The following is a 17256-nucleotide window of genomic DNA, read 5'->3' as shown; positions in this document are numbered from 1 at the left end:
TTGCCAAACCAGACAACATTTCAAATGACAATTTAATTAAATACAAACAAGGAAAAAAGGCACCACAGCCCATTCAAGTATTTTGCATAGATATACAAATATTGTAAACAATAGGTGGACGAGAGAAAAGAGGATCTGTTTTCTGTGAACAATCTCCCAAATAAAAAGAAAATTCACATTGCCCTGGATCCCAGACGCACACGTACATACACACAGTGGATGGTAAGAGAGGATGCATGGAAGGGTGACTTTGGGGGCACTTGGCTTGGATTCTGCAGAACCTCTCCTTTGCACGGTTCCCTAAGGATGGGTGGAGCACCTTTCCAGTTGGCATACTCTTGACTTTCTTGCGTGTCCAGCAGAGCTGTTACATACGCATTTAACGCCATCACTGACTTTAGAACTGGTCCCCAATTTAAAACGCGCAAGTTTTCCATACCCTCGGCCGAATAAGAACAAATTCTGACCTAGGTAAGGGGAGGCTTTGTTCAAAAGGATTATTGCAAGAGATGGCGAGGGGCCATGGCCACAGGGGGATGGGGCTATGACAGTACTGTAAGGTCTCCAGTGAGACCCTAAGATCTGCGAGCCTCTCAGAGCTGGGGCAGAAAGGAGCTTTTCTTTCATAGGGAGAAGTCAATAAGGCTAAAAAGAACCCACGGCAAGCAGGCAGTTACCACTGGAGCCTGGTGCCTGGGCTAAAACTCCCACTGAGCCAGGTCGAGAGAGGGTGCAATCCCCCTTGATGTCCCCTGAGGTTTACATTTCACAGATGCCTCCTAGGCTCTTAAGGAAAACACACCTACAAAAAAAAAAAAAACAAACGAACAAACAAAAAAACACACCTAGAGTTGAAAAACTGGCAGGAGGCTAAGTTAGCTTCTAAAAAGATTTACATAGTCTCCATCTGAACAGAAGGCTGGTTAAGTCACTCCACCAAGCCTCAGTTAGGCTCCCCTCCTACCCCCCAGACCCTGAGCATGGACTCACCCTTGGCCAGAGCCAGCATACAGCCCCTCCCCCAAAGGCTGACCACAGAGATGGTCCCTGAATGTGGTTTTTTTCCAGCCATGCTCACTCCTTCCTATAAAAGGCCCCTTCCGTCTGAGCTGTGGGGATGCTCATAGATCTTGTAGCCGCTCAGCTCACCTGAGCATTCTCCTAATGCAACTGCCCCCTGCCCCTATCGCAACACTCCCTTCCCCAGTCTTGCAGTAATCCTTGAGAATAAAGTGCCTCTTTCCCTAAGTCCATATTGGTTTCCGTCACCTCAAAGCAGCACATGGACACAGGAGGGGAAGAACGGGCTATGACAGCCAAGCTTGCTCCTGGGCAGACTCCCCGCCGGCCTGCCAGAACACAGCGAGGAGTCAAACAAACAGTAAATAGAACCAGCTGCTGAAAGTCTTATCAAATTTAGAAAATCCAACCATTTTCCAGTTCACAGTACAATGTTTATGGGATGGAGGTGGTATTAAAAAAATTGAAAACAAAAACGGAAACGAACAGGAAAGCAACAATCCAGGTCTCTTTCTGGTATGGTTCCAGGGAGGGTGGATTTCAGGTTCAAAAGGCTCATGCAGCCACAGTGGCTGGGGCATTTTCACTTCAGAGCCTTCTACCTCCTGACGTTGAGGAGAAAAGCTGGACATGCCCCAGGAATGTCAGTGAGGCAGGGGGTTGAGTTTAAGGGTGATTTCAGTGGAGAGGTGTTTTCACCGTTAATTTTCTGGGGCCCAGCCTTGAGGCCTGGGGCGTCTCGAGTAGCACACTTAACATGGAAGGCCGTCCCCTGACCTCATCAGGCAGCAAGGATGGTGGACATCGGCTGTGGGGAGCAACCAGGGCCCTTGTCGGCAAGACAGGGGTGTGAACATCACCAATAACACAACCTGACTACCTGAGGAAAGAGAACTTCATTTTCCTGAGCTCTTTCTAAATCTATCCCAAGTGTCCCCCCACAGGTGCACAGCCTGAACATCCCACTTGTCTACAAACCCAAGAATGTCTAGTGAGCACCTATTGTATACAGAGAACGATAAGGGGGCCCCGGGGTAGTGGTTGGGAGTGAAAACTCAAGCCTCTTCCTTGCACTGAGGTTTTCAAGAGCAAACGTCCGTTCACTGCAGGAGGCGGGGAGGCCCCAAGCTGCCCGGCACCTTTCTGGGGTGGGAGATCATCCCAGAGAACATCTCCGGTGGTTCTCTGAAAATCCTCCCAGCTAGCAGAGCACCACACAGCCCCCATTCCCTGCTGCAGGGAGGACAGGACCAGAGGAAAGAACACAAGGAAGAGGATGAGAAAATGTCTGGCCGGTCCCGGCACAGACTCTGTTCCGTCAAGGCTGCTGGCTGCTGCTTCTCTAGGGATCTCTAGAGACAGGTCTGCTCTCTGCTCAGAAGACAACGGTCCTGCCTCAAGCCAGTGACCAGGTCTGGAGACAGGCTGGGGCTCCCAGGATGTCCACTCTCCTCCCTGCACCCACCACTGTCCCTGAGGACCTTACTCAGATTCAGGTCAGGGAGTAGAAGGAAGACCCACACTCTGCTGCGGTCACCACACACCATGGAAAGTAAAGCTACGACCCCACAGCCATGGCCCGAGTCTACCCAGGTCAACACTCTTGAGAACCAACATAGGAGATCCCGTGGCCAACCCGCAGGCAGGACCCTGACTTGCAGGTCACAGCACCAAGTCCCAGGAAGTCAGGACTGCTGGGGATTCACTCTTCACAGCACCACACATTAGGCGGGTCCCAGCGGAGAAGGAGAAATCAGAAGCGTGAGGCACTTGGAAAATGCAGAAGAGAAAACAAGGAACACGCGAGAACAGTGGCGAGCGGAGTCAAAACCTTTGGCTTGACGGCTCAGAGGGGGCCGGGGCTGTGCTCCCCCTGCTGTCTACACTGCCTACAAATAGTACCTGTCTGAGTCAGAGTGACCCTTGGGAGTAAGGGGATGCAGGGGCTTTGGTGGGGGGAGGGGGGCGGCGTGAGGAGGGAACTTGACGTGTTCACATATGGCCACAGAGCCAGGAGCTGTGACCTCAACCAAGCCCTGGCTGGAGTGACCCCTCCTGATCAGTAAAGCTAAAAGGGACAGTAAGTGCCCAGCCTCTGTCCAGCCTGGGACCTCTGAGGAAGATGGAAGCAAAGGAAAGCTCTCATGCGTACCCTCCTCCATAGGACGTGGATAGATGGCTTCTCCAAGCTGAGTCCTGGCCTCAAGGGCTAAACAGACTTCTCCCAGCTGGGCTCGCCAGCTCGGACAGCCTGCACCAGCTCGACTGTCACCTCTGGGGTGAGGGGCCAGCTGAAGGGCGGATAGGGGACGAGCAGCCACTCAACCTCTTCGGCTCTACCCTCCCTACCTGGGGCTGAATATTGCACAAAACAACACTTGGATGCCGTTGATGGTAGGCACTCTGGGCCTCTGTGGAAGCCGAGGTGGCACTGAGTCAAGGAGGAGATTTTTCAGAGATGCAGTGGTTCCAGGAGGAGGGGACGGGGGGCGGGGGAGCTTAGAGGTGGCCAGGCATGCTTCCTCCAGATTCCGTGGCCACGGCTCCTCTGTGGTGTTCAGAGTCCTCACAGGAAGGGAGAAGCGCCTTCAGACGAGTCTAGATTTTCGAGCTAGCCATCCCCACAGCCCTCTGTGACCTGTATTCAGGAAACTGCAGGGAAAAAAGAGAGGGAGAGAGACATCAGCTCCGTGCTATCAGTGGGGAGCTGTCCTCTGGCTTGTGACAGGTGGGCACGAGTGGCAGACTGTCACCTGAGAAGAAGGGTTTCCGCAGAAGTCTGTCCACATGTCTGCTCGTCCAGACCATCAACTCTGCAGTAAGAGGCATGGTGGCAGCCCCCAACCCCCAGCTGACAAGCCATTCCCCTCCTCCCTCCCAGCAAAGCTGCAGCTCAGTCTGCAGGGTTCCCAGGGCCTCGTAGGAACACAGGGCAGTGAGCCAGCTTCCTCACCTACTCCCCTCTGCCCCAACTCCCAGGACTAAGTCCCAGGGAAGATGTATTAAGAGGGGCCATTTGTGCACAGCCTACCATAGGCCAGCGGTTAATGTAAATTAACTGCCTTGACCTTCACAGTAACCCGATGGGGTTGGCTATTTCTGCTTTGTAAAACCTCTTTCTAGATAAGGAAACGGAGACTCAAGAGAGTGATTTGCTCAGGGCCACTCAGCTCAGCTCATCAGTTGCAGACCCAGGTTTGAAGCTACCATAGCTCAGCCTCCTAAACATCACCTTTCACATGAAACCAAAAAAGGGGGTGTGCAAGGGTCTCACCAATTTAAGGGACAGTCATGCAGGCACCAAGAAATGCTAAGCTTCTGTCCTTTGCTTTTGTTCTGGAAGTTCAGCACTACATCAAGAAGCATGAGCTGGTCTGTTTTCTCAACTCTTATTTTTGTCCCCTGGATCCCTCTGCCCCAGCTTCTACCTCGAGTGTTTCTGAAGACTCACCTTTGGGGCAAGCACAGCCAGGGGCCGGGTCTGCTGAGGTCTAGAGGCAGGGGGCCACAGAATGGAGACACCACCTGGCCTGGGGAGACTCTTGCGGCCTGGCACCGGGTTAGCCGGGAGTGCCTTCTGGGGCGGCCGAGGCCTGGAGAAATCCTGGGGAGAAAGCCACAAGCCTCACTCAAAGGCCAGAGGGGCCTGTTCAAAAGAAAATGTTCTCAATATTTTACAGGTCAAAAGCAGATGAGAAAAGGGATATATTATTTAAAAAGAACGGTCCCTCCGGAGCCTGTGCTCCGCAACGGGAGAGGCCACAACAGTGAGAGGCCCGCGTACCACAAATAAATAAATAAAAATAAAAAGAATGGTCCCATTTAAAAAGAAATTGTGTGCATACATGTTTACATGCTCAGGAAAAAGCCTTTTTGGAGAGCAATTTAGCAGTATCTATTAAGATTAGAAATGATCATTCTCTGACCTAATACATAATTTCATTCCCTCTGAGAACTATTTGCACAGGTGCACAAAAATGAAATTGCAAGGATGTTCCTTGCAGCACTGTTTGTGACAGCTAAAATAAACTATAAATAACTAAAATTTCCATCAACAGACAAATTACTAAAATTATACAGTGATATATAAAGCAGCATTTCAAAAGAAGGAAGTAGGTTGATACGTGCTGAGGTGGAAAGATGGTCAAGAGTCATGGCAAGCTGCAGTACAAGCTATACAGGATAGTTTAGAGAAAATAAGTCACCCCACTATCCCCCACCAATGTAAATGCAGAGGTACAGAGGAAAGTCAGGAAGGATAAAGACCAAATTGATAACAGAGGTCAGAGGTTCAGAGTGGGCTGTGCATAGGGAGAGGGGTCGTCCAAGTGAACATTCAGTTTTTTTAACAAAGCATATATGTGTATTACTTGTGCAAATAAAAATAAAAATTGTAAAAAGAAGAAATCATATTTTCTGTATTGTTTGTCTGTGGGTGGCACAGTCTTTCCTTTGTGCTTTTACATTACCTTCATGTTTTGCCCCCTTCTCAATAAGGCCTTCCCTGATGACCTTATTTAAAATTATAACACCCCCAAACACAACAATACACAATCAACAGGAGGCAGCAAAAGCAGCCTAAGAGAGAAGTTCATAGCAATACAGGCCTTCCTCAAAAAACAAGGAAAATTTCAAATAAACAACCTAACCTACCACCTAAAAGAATTAGAAAAAGCAGAACAAACAAAACGTAAAGTCAGCAGAAGGAAGATCAGAGAGGAAATAAATAAAATAGAGATTTAAAAAAATAGAAAAAAAAATCAATAAAACCAAGAGCTGGTTTTCTGAAAGGATAAATAAAATCGACAAACCTCTGGTCAGGCTCACCAAGAAGGAAGAGGACCCAAATAAAATAAGAAATGAAAGAGAAGAAATAACTACCAACACTGCAGAAATACAAAAAATCATAAGAGAATACTATGAACCATTACATGCCAACGAATTGAACAACCTAGAAGAAATGGACAAGTTTCTAGAAACACACAGCCCACCGTAACTGAATCAAGAAGAAACAGATAATTTGAACAGAATGATCACTAGAAGTGAAGTGGAATCTGTTAAAAAAACAAAACAAAACTCCCTGCAAACCAAAGGGAGTGGCTTCCAGGATGCTTCACTGGGGAATTCTACCAAACATACAAAGAAGAGCTTACACCAATCCTTCTCAAACACTTCCAAAAGATTGAAGTGGAGGGAACACTCCCTAAGTCATGCTATGAAGCCACCATCACCCTGATACTAAAACTAGACAAAGACACTAACAAAAAAGAAAACTACAGACCAATATCTTTGATGAATATAGATGCAAAAATCCTCAACAAAATATTAGCAGACCGAATCCAACAATGTATAAAAAAGACCATATACCACAACCAAGTTGGATTCATCCTAGGGTCACAAGAATGGTTCAACATATGCAACTCAATCAATGGGAAACACCACATCAACAAAAGACAAAACTCACATGATCATCTCAACAGATGCAGAAAGAGCATCTGATAAAATTCAACATCAACTCATAATAAAAACTCTCACCAAAGTGGGTATAGACGGAACATATCTCAGCATAATAAAGGATATTTATGACAAACCCACAGCCAACATAATACTCAACAATGAAAAGCTGAAAGCCTTCCTGCTAAAATGTGGAACAAGAAAAGGATGCCCATTCTCATCACTTCTATTCAACATAGTATTGGAAGTCCTAGACAAAGCAATCAGACAAGAAAAAGAAATAAAAGGAAATTGGAAAGGAAGAGGTAAAATTGTCATTATATGCAGATGACATACTATATAAAGAAAACACTAAAGACTCACACAAAAACTACTATAACTGGGACTTCCCTGGCAGTCCAGTGGTTAAGACTCCGTGCTTCCAATGCAGGGGGTGTGGGTTTGATCCCTGGTCAGGTAACTAAGATCCCACATTCTGTGCAGCACAGCCAAAAAAAAAAAAACTACTAAAACTGATAAATGAATTCAGCAAGGTAGCAGGATACAAGGTTAACATACAGAAATCTGTTGCATTTCTTTACACTAATAATAAAATTATCAGAAAAAGAAGTAAAAATATAATCCCTTTAAAGATTGTACCCAAAATAAAAATACTTAGGAATAAATCTGACGAAGGAAGTGAAAGACTGATATGCTGAGAATTATAAAAAACATTGGCAAAGGAAACTGAACATAATTCAAAGAAATGGAAAGATGCTCTTGGATTGGAAGAATTAATATTGTTAAAATGGCCATACTAACCAGAGCAATCTACAGATTTAATGCAACCCCTATCAAATTACCCATGACATTTTTCACAGAACTAGGGCAAATAATCATAATATTTATATGGAACCACAAAAGACCCAGAGTTGCCAAACGATCCTGAGGAAAAAGAACAAAGCTGGAGGCATAACCCTCCCAGACTTCAGACAATACTACAAAGCTACAGTTATCAAACAGTGTGTTATTGGCACAAAAGTAGACATATGGATCAATGGAACAGAATAGAGAGCCCAGAAATAAACCCACACACCTATGGTCAATTAATCTCAACAAAGGAGGCAAAAATATACAATGGAGAAAAGACAGTCTCTTCAGCAAGTGGTGTTGGAAAGCTGGACAGCCACGTGTAAATCAATAGTTAGAACACTCTCTCACGCCATACACAAAAATAAACTCGAAATGTCTTATTAAAGTCTTAAATGTAAGACATGACACCATAACACTCCTAAAAGAGAACATAGGCAAAACATTCTTTGACATAAATCGTAGCAATGTTTTCTTAGGTTAGTCTCCTAAGGCAAAAGAAATAAAAGTAAAAATAAACAAATGGGGCCTAATCAAACTTACAAGCTTTTGCACAGCAAACGAAACCATAAACAAAATGAAAAGACCTATGAAATGGGAGAAAATATCTGCAAATAATGTGACTGACAAGGGCTTAATTCCCCAAATATACAAACAAACAGCTCAATATCAAAAAACAAACAACCCAATCAAAAAAATGGGTGGAAGACCTAAATAGACATTTCTGCAAAGAAGACATACAGACAGCCAAAAAGCACATGAAAAGATGCTCAGCATCGCTAATTATTAGAGAAACGCAAATCAAAACTACAATGAAGTATCATCTCACACCGGTCAGTATGGCCATCTTCAAAAAGTCTGCAAACAATAAATGCTGGAGAGGGTGTGTAGAAAAGGGAACCCTCCTATACTGTGGGTGAGAATGTAAATTGGTGCAGCCACTATGGAAAACAGTATGGAGGTTCCTGAAAAAGCTAAAAATAGAGCTACCGTATGATCCAGCAATCCCACTCCTGAGCATATACCCAGAGTTTTATGGTGTCATGTCTTAATTCAAAAAGATACATGCACCCCAATGTTCATAGTCGCACTATTTACAATAGCCAAGACATGGAAGATAGATGAATGGATAAAGAAAATGTGGTATATATATACAAGCGAATGTGCCATTTGCAGCAACATGGATGGACCTAGAGATTATCACACTAAGTGAAGTAAGTCAGAGAAAGACAACTATCACATGATACCATTTATATGTGTGGAATCTAAAAAATGATACAAATGAACTTATTTACAAAACAGAAACCGACTCACAGACTTAGAAAACAAACTTATGGTTTCCAAAGGGGAAGAGGCAGGAGGGATAAATTAGGAGCTTGGAATTAATAGATACACACTACTATATATAAAAGAGATAAACAACAAGGACCTACTCTACAGCACAGAGAACTACATTCAGTATCTTGTAATAACCTATAACAGAAAGAATGTGAAAGAGAATATATATATCTATATATATCTCTATATATATCTGAATCATTTTCCTACACAGCAGAATCTAACACAACACTGTAAACCAGCTATACTTCAATTTTTAAAAATTGCAACACTCCCCCAGTCAGCATTCCCAGACCCCTTTATCCTAATCTACTTTTTCTTTTTTGGTATATATCACTTATCCCATGCCACCATACTATACAACTTATTTTTTATTTTCTGCCTCTCCATCCCCCACTATATAAGAAACAGGGGCAGGGGTCCTTTTCTATTTGATTCAGTGATACAGCTCAAGCTTTAGAACAGTGCCTACTATACAGTAAGCACTCAACACATATTAGCTGAAAAAAATAATAAAACTCTGCACCTGTCAAAAAAATTTAAATAACTATATTTATTCTGTGATCCAAAAAAAAATTTTAAGGGGCAAAGAATGGATCTCATGCCACCACCCACAGATCCCCAAGCTGGTGGGGTGCAAGAGAGAAGCTGATTCCACAGGTGAGAGTTCCAGTGCCTACTGTCCTGGATCGCTCCCCTTCCTGAGAAGGTCACTAGCAAGCATAAAAATGGCTCAAAGGCAAGCATGGGGAGAGAATGGGAGTAAATCAGAGATCTTCTGAAAGCAGCTTCTCAGCCAGCAGAAAAGTGAGAGCAGAAATGAAAAAGAGCAGCAGATTCTCATGACCGAAGCGCCCCGTTGTCCAGCGCCATCCCTTCCCAGAAGGACAATGCGATCCCACACGCTTCCAGCCCAGAAAGCTGTCAAATCAGTGGCTGCTGGAGGCCAGGACAGAGACCTTCTGGGGGAAGCAACAGCTGGGGGCAGATGTCAGGATGCCGTGGGGAAATGCTGTGCTCCCTTGGCTGCTTTCTGTGCCAAACGAACAATCTGTGTGTGTGCGAGTGCACACGCAGGGCGGGTGATCTGGGTGATCATCAGCATGGCAACACCAGGCCTCCCAGAGCAGGGTCATGCCACTGGCCACGTCTGCTTTGACCCAGCTCGGCTCTACCAGGGGCCTCACCCAGCACTGTTTTCTAGAGGCAGAAACTGTCCTTGAACCGCTCTGGCCCACTGCTCCTGTCCTCAGCGGGTGGCACCTCCATCAGTCAAGCTGCACAAACCAGACACTGGGCAGTTGTGTGTGGGGGTTTTTTTTGGGGGGGCGGGTTGTCATCCCCTCCCAACCCTCATCAGCAACTGTTCCCCTGTCTTTTCTCTTCTACACATCCCTCATCAGCTTCACCCCATCACTGCTGTCACCGCCCCCCGCTCCAAGCTACCATCACCTCTCCTCTGGACGCTGTTTAAACTTGTAACCCCTGCACCCAGTCTCATCCCTCGGATCACAATGCCGCTACAGTGAGCCTTTCATTCTTTAAAACTAATTTTTTAATTAAAGTATAATATACATAAAAAGAAATGAGTCATACAACCAGATGAATCATCAGAGTGAACACACCTGTGTAATCCTCACCCAGGTCAAACAATGGAAGATTAATAGTCTCAGAAGCATCTCTGGGCACCCTCCCAGGCACTGTGCCTCCCTCTTGCCTAAATGTAGCCCAAAGTGAGATCCCTGTAGATGGCAAATCTGTAGGGAAATTTCCCTGTAGATGGAAATCCCTGTAGATGTCACCCATGCTCCACCACTGCCCTGTTCCCATCAAATGCAGACCAAATTCCTAGTCCGTGCCTGTGGCACAGTCTGGCTTCCCCTGGCTCTCCAGCCTTTCATCATAGCTCCATGGGCCTCTCCAAAGGGGCCTTGAAGTTCCTTCCATCTGTGGGCTCTCTCCATCACAAAGCTTCCCTACCATCAGGTCCCTGGTCCAAGAACCTCTCCCACCCCTCACAGCCTGCTCACCCCGCAGGTCTCAGCTCAAATGTCACCTCCTCACGGAAGCCTCCCCAGATTTCCCAGGCTAAGTCAAGTCCCCCATAACTCTCTTTGTAAGAATGCTGAACCTCTCCTTCATAGCACTTACCACTACTGTCACTACATGTATACCAGTCTCGTCCCCAGCAAGCTGTGAGCTCTGGGAGGCGGAGATGGCATCTGCTTTGCTAACCACTGCCTAGTACAGAGTAGAAGTTCATACACATTTGTAGACAGAATAGAAGAGGTTACGAAGCTTCACCCTCCACCTCTCCAGAGTGGTCCATGTCACCAAGCTAGGAGGTGGTGGAGTGTGAATTCCCCCAGGGCAAGTGGTATCTCAGCTCTGGACTCCAGGGCCTAAGCCAGGACCTGACCCACAGGGTGGTGAAGGGTTTAGAGTCAGCCCTGGGTGCAAGTCCTGGCTACTCCACTTACAAACCGCCACCTCGGGGTAGCCCCTTCGACTCCATGAGACACAGCTACCCAACACTGAAAATGAGGGCAGCAGACTCTCTTCTTGGAATGGTTCTGAGGAAGGGGGCGGCGCCCCGATTTAATCCCCGCCGCCTGCTCAGAGAAGCTGCCTCCCACTCCCCGCCCTTGAGAAACCCCCATCTGGGCCCGGGCCCAGCAGAAGACGTGCTTGGCATGTGTTTTGGGATAACTTCCACCGGCCAGGTGGCCCTCTGAGCTCTGGATTCCTGCCAGCAGCCACCAGGGAAAGTGGGAGTCAGGGCAGGGCATGGAGCCTCCAGGCTTCCCGTCCCCCCAGCTGGAGTCCACTGCCCCTGGAGACCCTTCCCCCAACCTACTGCTTGGCACCTTGCGGGGAGGCTGACACCATCTCCACTGAACAGGCCTCCAGTGTGGGTTTTTTAGGACCAGTGGTTTCAATGGACTGCTCCCTCCTCCTACACCTCTGTTCTTCCCACACCCCTGTCTGCACGTGGCTGCTTTCTCCCCTCTTCCTCCCTTTCTCTCCTCTTTCCTTCTGTTATGGGCCGACCTGTGCCCCGCCAAAATTCATATGTTTCCGCTCTAACCCCCAGTACCTCAGAATGTGACTGTATTTGGAGACAGGGCCTTTAAAGAGGTGACTATGTTGAAATGAGGCCGTTAGAGTGGGCCCTAATCCGGTCTGACTGGCGTCCTTATAAGAGGAAATGTAGACACAGAGAGACATCAGGGTGCACGTACACAAAGGAAGGACCATATGAGGACACGGCAGAATGCAGTCATCTGCAAGCCAAGGAGACAGGCCTCAGAAGAAACCAAGCCTACCGGACTTCCAGCCTCCAGAACCATCAGAGGATAACTTCCCGTTGTTTACACCACCCGGTCTGTGCTGTTTTGGCCGCCCAAGGAGGCTAACGCACTCTCCGTCTCCTCGTCCCTCCTCTACTCCTCTTGCTCTTTTCCCTTTCTCCTTCCCTCTTCTCTCCCTGTCAGTCTTTCCTTTCCCTTTCTGCATGGAATTTTCTATCCCCCCGCTGCCCCAGATGAGAAAAGTGGGATAGTAGCAGCTTCGCATCATCAGAGAACCAAAACTGATGCTCTCGGCTCTGCTAAACCATGACACTGCCGTGTCCCAGGGACCCCCCCCCAACACCTGGAGCCAACCACAGTCCTTAGGGGCAGAGACAGCCTGGGCCCCATGGAGCCCTCTGGACCATGCCCAAGAACAGCAGTCCCAGGAGGAAAATGGGCAAGTCCCCTACCCCACATGAGGGGCTCCACACCAAAAAACACAGGCCGCTCTGGAAGGCACTACGCCTGGCCACCGTCCTGGAAACATCTGTGTCTGTGCTACAGGAACTTCTGCCAGAAGGTAGAGCTGGAGCCATCAGAGCACAGAAACACCGGGTGAACAGACTGCTGGGCAGGCAGCTCTGCTTCCAAAGAACACCAGTGGTGGGGGGATAGCCCAGCCCCTACTCAGCCCTCCCAGAGGCCCGGCCCCTTGACCAGCCTCCCAGACGAGCGAGGCATCACCGTATGTCCCTCAGTAAGACTTCCCGACTAGTGCAAGATACCAAGAGGCACAATTTGGTGGAATAAGTACTATGATGAGAGAAGTACAGAGGCACCAAACTCAGGCTTGGGGGTCAGAGAAGGCTTCTTAGAGGAAGTGGCATCTAAGAGGAGACCTAAGGACGAACAAGAGCTGGCCGTGCAAAAGGAAGTATATGTGGCAGAAGAAACAGCATTTGCGGAGGCCTAGAGGAGAGAAAAAAGACCACGGGGAACTGCACCATTAACTGAACACTAACATTTGGGGTGGAAGGTGGGTAGCGGCTTGTCACAGAAGAGGCCAACCAGGAAGGAAGTCCTCGGTAGCGTACTTCCTCATGCTCATCACCCTCACTCTCTGTGTGCCCTGTATCTACCAGAATGCAGAAAAGGCAGCCAGCCCATGAGTCAGCAAGCTCCCTCCTCCCAGCCTCTGTCATTCCTCATGGCTGATGGCCTGAAAAGTGATGCTTCCGGCCCAGGGTTGCTGAGAAGCCACTTACCTGGGAGAGGATGCACTTTGGTGCGGGGGGCACTGGCCGGCTTGGGGGAGGTCTCCTGGATGATTCTTTCCTCTCTACTGGGGGTCCGGCCCCTGGGGAGTTCCTAGCAGTCCTGCTGAGGTGCGCTGGCAATGGCGCAGGTGGGGACCCACCATGCAGGTAGTCCGCAGGGGGCCTGGGAGGAGGCTGGGAGGGCTTCCGTAGGGTTTCAGGGGTGTTGGTCACCTGTATGCAGAAGACGAGGAATGCCTGAGACACAGGAACCCTTAATGCACTTAAAAAGTCAGGGGTAGTCTTGTGTGTTTCACTGACATGCACAGAGGCCTAGGATCCCAGAGGTCAGATGCAACGTTTAAAGTCATTAGGGGATGGCAGAACCAGCTGACCATCTCTCAAGCCAAGAAAGTGTCTTTTATCACCAATCCCGTGGACCCACAGAGGCGCTTAGGAAAATCTAGCAGAGTCCTGAGGGACAAAGTTAAAGTAGCAAAGTTCATGGTGCAAAGCCCCTACCTTTCGCTTGCCCTGGGGTGTCTGCAACTTGAACGTTGGGTTGGCGTGGCCAGTTCCACTGTTCTGAGACACCCTGAAGGGACAACTAGTAACAAGGAAGGAGAGAGGAAGAGTAAAGGGGGTGTTGTTCATTGAGGATCAGTGCCTGACATCCCTCTGACCGAGGCATGGCAGTGAGCAGCTCAGTCATCCCAAGTCTGCTCTGGTGGAAGTGGGATGGGTCCTCCTGAACCCCAGCTCCCTAGGCATGGACACGGTGGCCAATGGAAAACTCCCAAGGAAAGACAATTGGCCTCATACAAAGCAGAATGTTCCTCAGCACCTTTCCTTCACCCTTTTAAGACCTTTCTCCCCCAAGAAGACGAGGATGACACCAGCCATCAACCAATCTCCCTCAGGCGTTGTGCCAGGAGGACCTGGGATTTAAAATCCCCTCCGGAAAAAGTGTCATCTAATAGAGGACTCAGAGACTATACACCTGCAGTATTCAAAGGAATGAACTGCTTAGGAAAAAAAATTACTCTGTCTTGAGCTGATGTCCAGCCACCCCTGTGATTGACGAGTTAGTCAGTTTTTCTCTGTTGCCTCAGTTTCCTGCCCTTTAAAATGGGGAGCAAATCAATTAGATAGATACACGCTAGCAAAGAGGTTTCATTTCTATTCCAACTTGAATTGGTTGGGGCATTCTGCTGAGAAGGATCCTGAAGTGATGACCAGGCTCAGCCAAGCTCACTTATTAATAAAAATCAGCTAGTAATGTCTGCCACGGTCAAGGAGCATGGCAGCAGTGGAGAGAGCGGCGTGTACCTGGCATTTGCCTTCCCCGAATTAGACCCACCACCACCAACTTTTTCACCAGGTACTGCTTATGGAAAGCTCTGTGATCTCCAAGTGGACCCCAAATCCTTCACGGTACCCCGTCATACCTGAACTGTTGCCTCAACTTGGAAGGGAGGGCTAGGGGCTTGAGGTAGCCCAGTTTGTTGTTCTGTTTACAGCAGTGGTACATCAGCATGAGGACCGCCAGCGCAAAGATGGCCGAAAACACACCGGCTACGACAGGACCAGCACCTTCCAGAAATAGAACCCAAGTGAAAGACTTAGAAGCGGTCTGAGCTTTAGCTGTGGATTTCAAATAATGTATTCCTGACACTCTTCAGATATTTGATCTTCATTTACATTGTATTACTTACTTTAACTTAAAAACTACAGTAAAAAAAACACACATTATGTCCCACTGCGAAGCCACTATTATTAGCTTAAACAACCAGGTCAACTTGCTTGGCACAGATCTCATAATAAAGCTTCTCCGGCCACTTCTGCCTAATTGAAGAGAGTGCCTTTTAAGGCGAGGAGTTTCAGCTCTATTATTATTTACCACTAGCTTTCAGCCTGAATCATGATGTTCCTGGACACAAAGAAACCAACCCAAAACACTGAGAGTCATAGAGTGATGTAAGGTTAGAACTTTCACACATAATCCACAATTTCACGTTGGGTTTCACCGAACCGCCTCAATGTTCTCACAAATTATAAATCTAAGTGCACAAAATATATAGAGAACAGTGACACCCTACTTTTATGTTTTACATGTTGAGGTTTCTTCCTTAAAAAAAAAAAAAGTTCTCTATTACTTTTTAAAAGCTTGGAAACCAAAGAGCTAGAATCCCTTAGATTTCCACTAAAAAAACTGTAACAGTTTCTGAGTTTCTGGTTCCTCATTTGAAGCTTTGTTCATCCAAGGAGATCTGAGCCACTATAATGTGTCCTAGGTTCATGATTATTTTTAAGTGGCCGAGAAGGGGTAGTCGCCTCCACCGCCCCCCAGAAAGAATGTGATTATTCAGTAGCCTGTGGTCTGTCTTAATCTCTCTCTAAGCAGAACCATGCCCCTCAATAGAAGGGACAGAGGAAGACCAACTGAGGCTGAGCCCCACACCAGGCTGCTAGCCTGGGCCACTCCTCCCACTCGGTCCCTCTCGTTCTCTCATCTACAAAATCAGGATAGTGATGCTGACTCATCATCTCTCTGCATCATGCCACCCGCCCCCATGGCACCCACCCCTCCTCACAAAGGTGGGCAGAGGCCCACACAGGCCAGGCACTCACTCTCGGGGGGCATGGGCCCGCTGTCGATGCTGCCCCCTTGGCCCGGTGTGTTGCAGAAGGGCGGGGCCCAGCCCCGGAAGCAATGGCAGTTCTGATTGTTGTTGCAAACCTGGAGCAAGGGCAGGGCAGAGGCGTCAGCACCCTGGAGAGCTCTGGCCTCCCATAGGGCCTGCCCCCTCAGTCATCATGGCAGAGGAGCCCCAAAACCCCAGGCACGCGTACCCCGTGGCCGTGGCACTTCTTCCCACAGCCTTCTGTTTCGAAGAACGAGGTGTTCCTGCACTGCCCCTCGAAGCAAATCTGTAATGAGGAAGAAGCCACTCAGTACAACGGAAGGGACACTGGTTGGCAATTAGGAGACTGGGGTTTTGCACTCAGAACTTACGGGACTCAAAAAGGCAGCCTACTTCAGGTTGTTACTGTGAACAATTAAAAACAACCTAAAAAGCCAAGGACAGGATGGTAGTTAACTAAATTCTGCTATCACTTGTGTGATTAGGGAGAAAAAACCAAATATTATATTTTTAATAAATGTGTTATTCCACTCTATATTACTATATGTTGGTGATATGTTAATTACTTAATTGTATATTAATATGCACTAATTGAAATATTATACTTAAAAATAATGACCATGGTGACAGCTGTCTGCTTTGTGCCAGGTAGTATACCAAGTGCTTCAAATGTTTTTTATAACATCATTCTCATAGTAAACTCTGAGACGCTGCCATTATTTTCCCCAGGCTTCCCTGACTCATAGTCTAGTCCACTTCTCAATTCATAAGATAATTAATGATAAGGACAAAAGAGATAATAGCCAGCCTTCTAAATGGTTTACAGGGATTATCTCATTTAATCCTTATAACAATTCTATGAGGTGGGTCTTGCTCTTACTAACATGCTTATTTAATAAAGGAAGCAAGCCACAGGGCCAGAGAGGTCGGGGAAGCCGGGACTTGAGCCCAGGCACCCTCGCTCCAGATTCACACTTTAGTCACTGCAACCCAGCGACTGAGTGAGGCTGGAGAAAGGCACTCACGTGGTTATGGCCACATTTGGTCCCGGTCATCACCAGGCCTGGGTCCAGCATGTCACCCTCCTCCTCGGGACCTCGGTAGACGTGGGTGCCCCGACATCGGATCTGCCTCCCGTTCATGATGATGGTGGTGTCGATGGGCACTGCGTTGGACTCCAGGGGCCGGGCCTCAGAACTCTGACACTGGATCTTCCCACACTTGGCATCTCTGGGCCCGAGAGAGAAGGAGGGAAGGAGATGGAATCAGAGGCAGGGGAAGAGCTGGGGCACCAAAGAGCTTCAATCTTTCTTGACCAGGACAGCAGGCTTGGATGGGGGAGAGGCAAAAGGGCAATGAGTGTGCTGTAGGGACTCAGCAGGAAAGACCCCATGTGGACTG

At 47.8% G+C, this 17256-nt stretch overlaps 1 protein-coding gene across 5 annotated transcripts in view; it reads right to left on the bottom strand.

The window, feature by feature from the left end:
- Positions 1–14: 14 nt before the first annotated feature.
- Positions 15–17256, bottom strand: part of ADAM19 (ADAM metallopeptidase domain 19) — an 89492-nt gene continuing 72250 nt past the window's right edge. For all 5 annotated transcript variants that reach the window (XM_024760138.1, XM_024760140.1, XM_024760137.1 and 2 more), the window contains 8 exons: positions 16881–17085; positions 16064–16141; positions 15842–15950; positions 14659–14803; positions 13733–13817; positions 13220–13444; positions 4472–4624; positions 15–3672 (listed from right to left, as the gene is read on the bottom strand). In XM_024760138.1, the coding sequence (XP_024615906.1) occupies positions 3619–3672; positions 4472–4624; positions 13220–13444; positions 13733–13817; positions 14659–14803; positions 15842–15950; positions 16064–16141; positions 16881–17085 (1054 nt within the window). In that variant the 3' untranslated portion in view covers positions 15–3618. The remainder of the gene's footprint in view (positions 3673–4471; positions 4625–13219; positions 13445–13732; positions 13818–14658; positions 14804–15841; positions 15951–16063; positions 16142–16880; positions 17086–17256) is intronic.

The sequence above is a fragment of the Neophocaena asiaeorientalis genome, unplaced genomic scaffold (genome assembly GCF_003031525.2).
Source record: "Neophocaena asiaeorientalis asiaeorientalis breed wild unplaced genomic scaffold, Neophocaena_asiaeorientalis_V1.1 scaffold336, whole genome shotgun sequence".
Taxonomy (NCBI): domain Eukaryota; kingdom Metazoa; phylum Chordata; class Mammalia; order Artiodactyla; family Phocoenidae; genus Neophocaena; species Neophocaena asiaeorientalis.
This window is presented reverse-complemented; position numbering and strand designations above follow the sequence as displayed.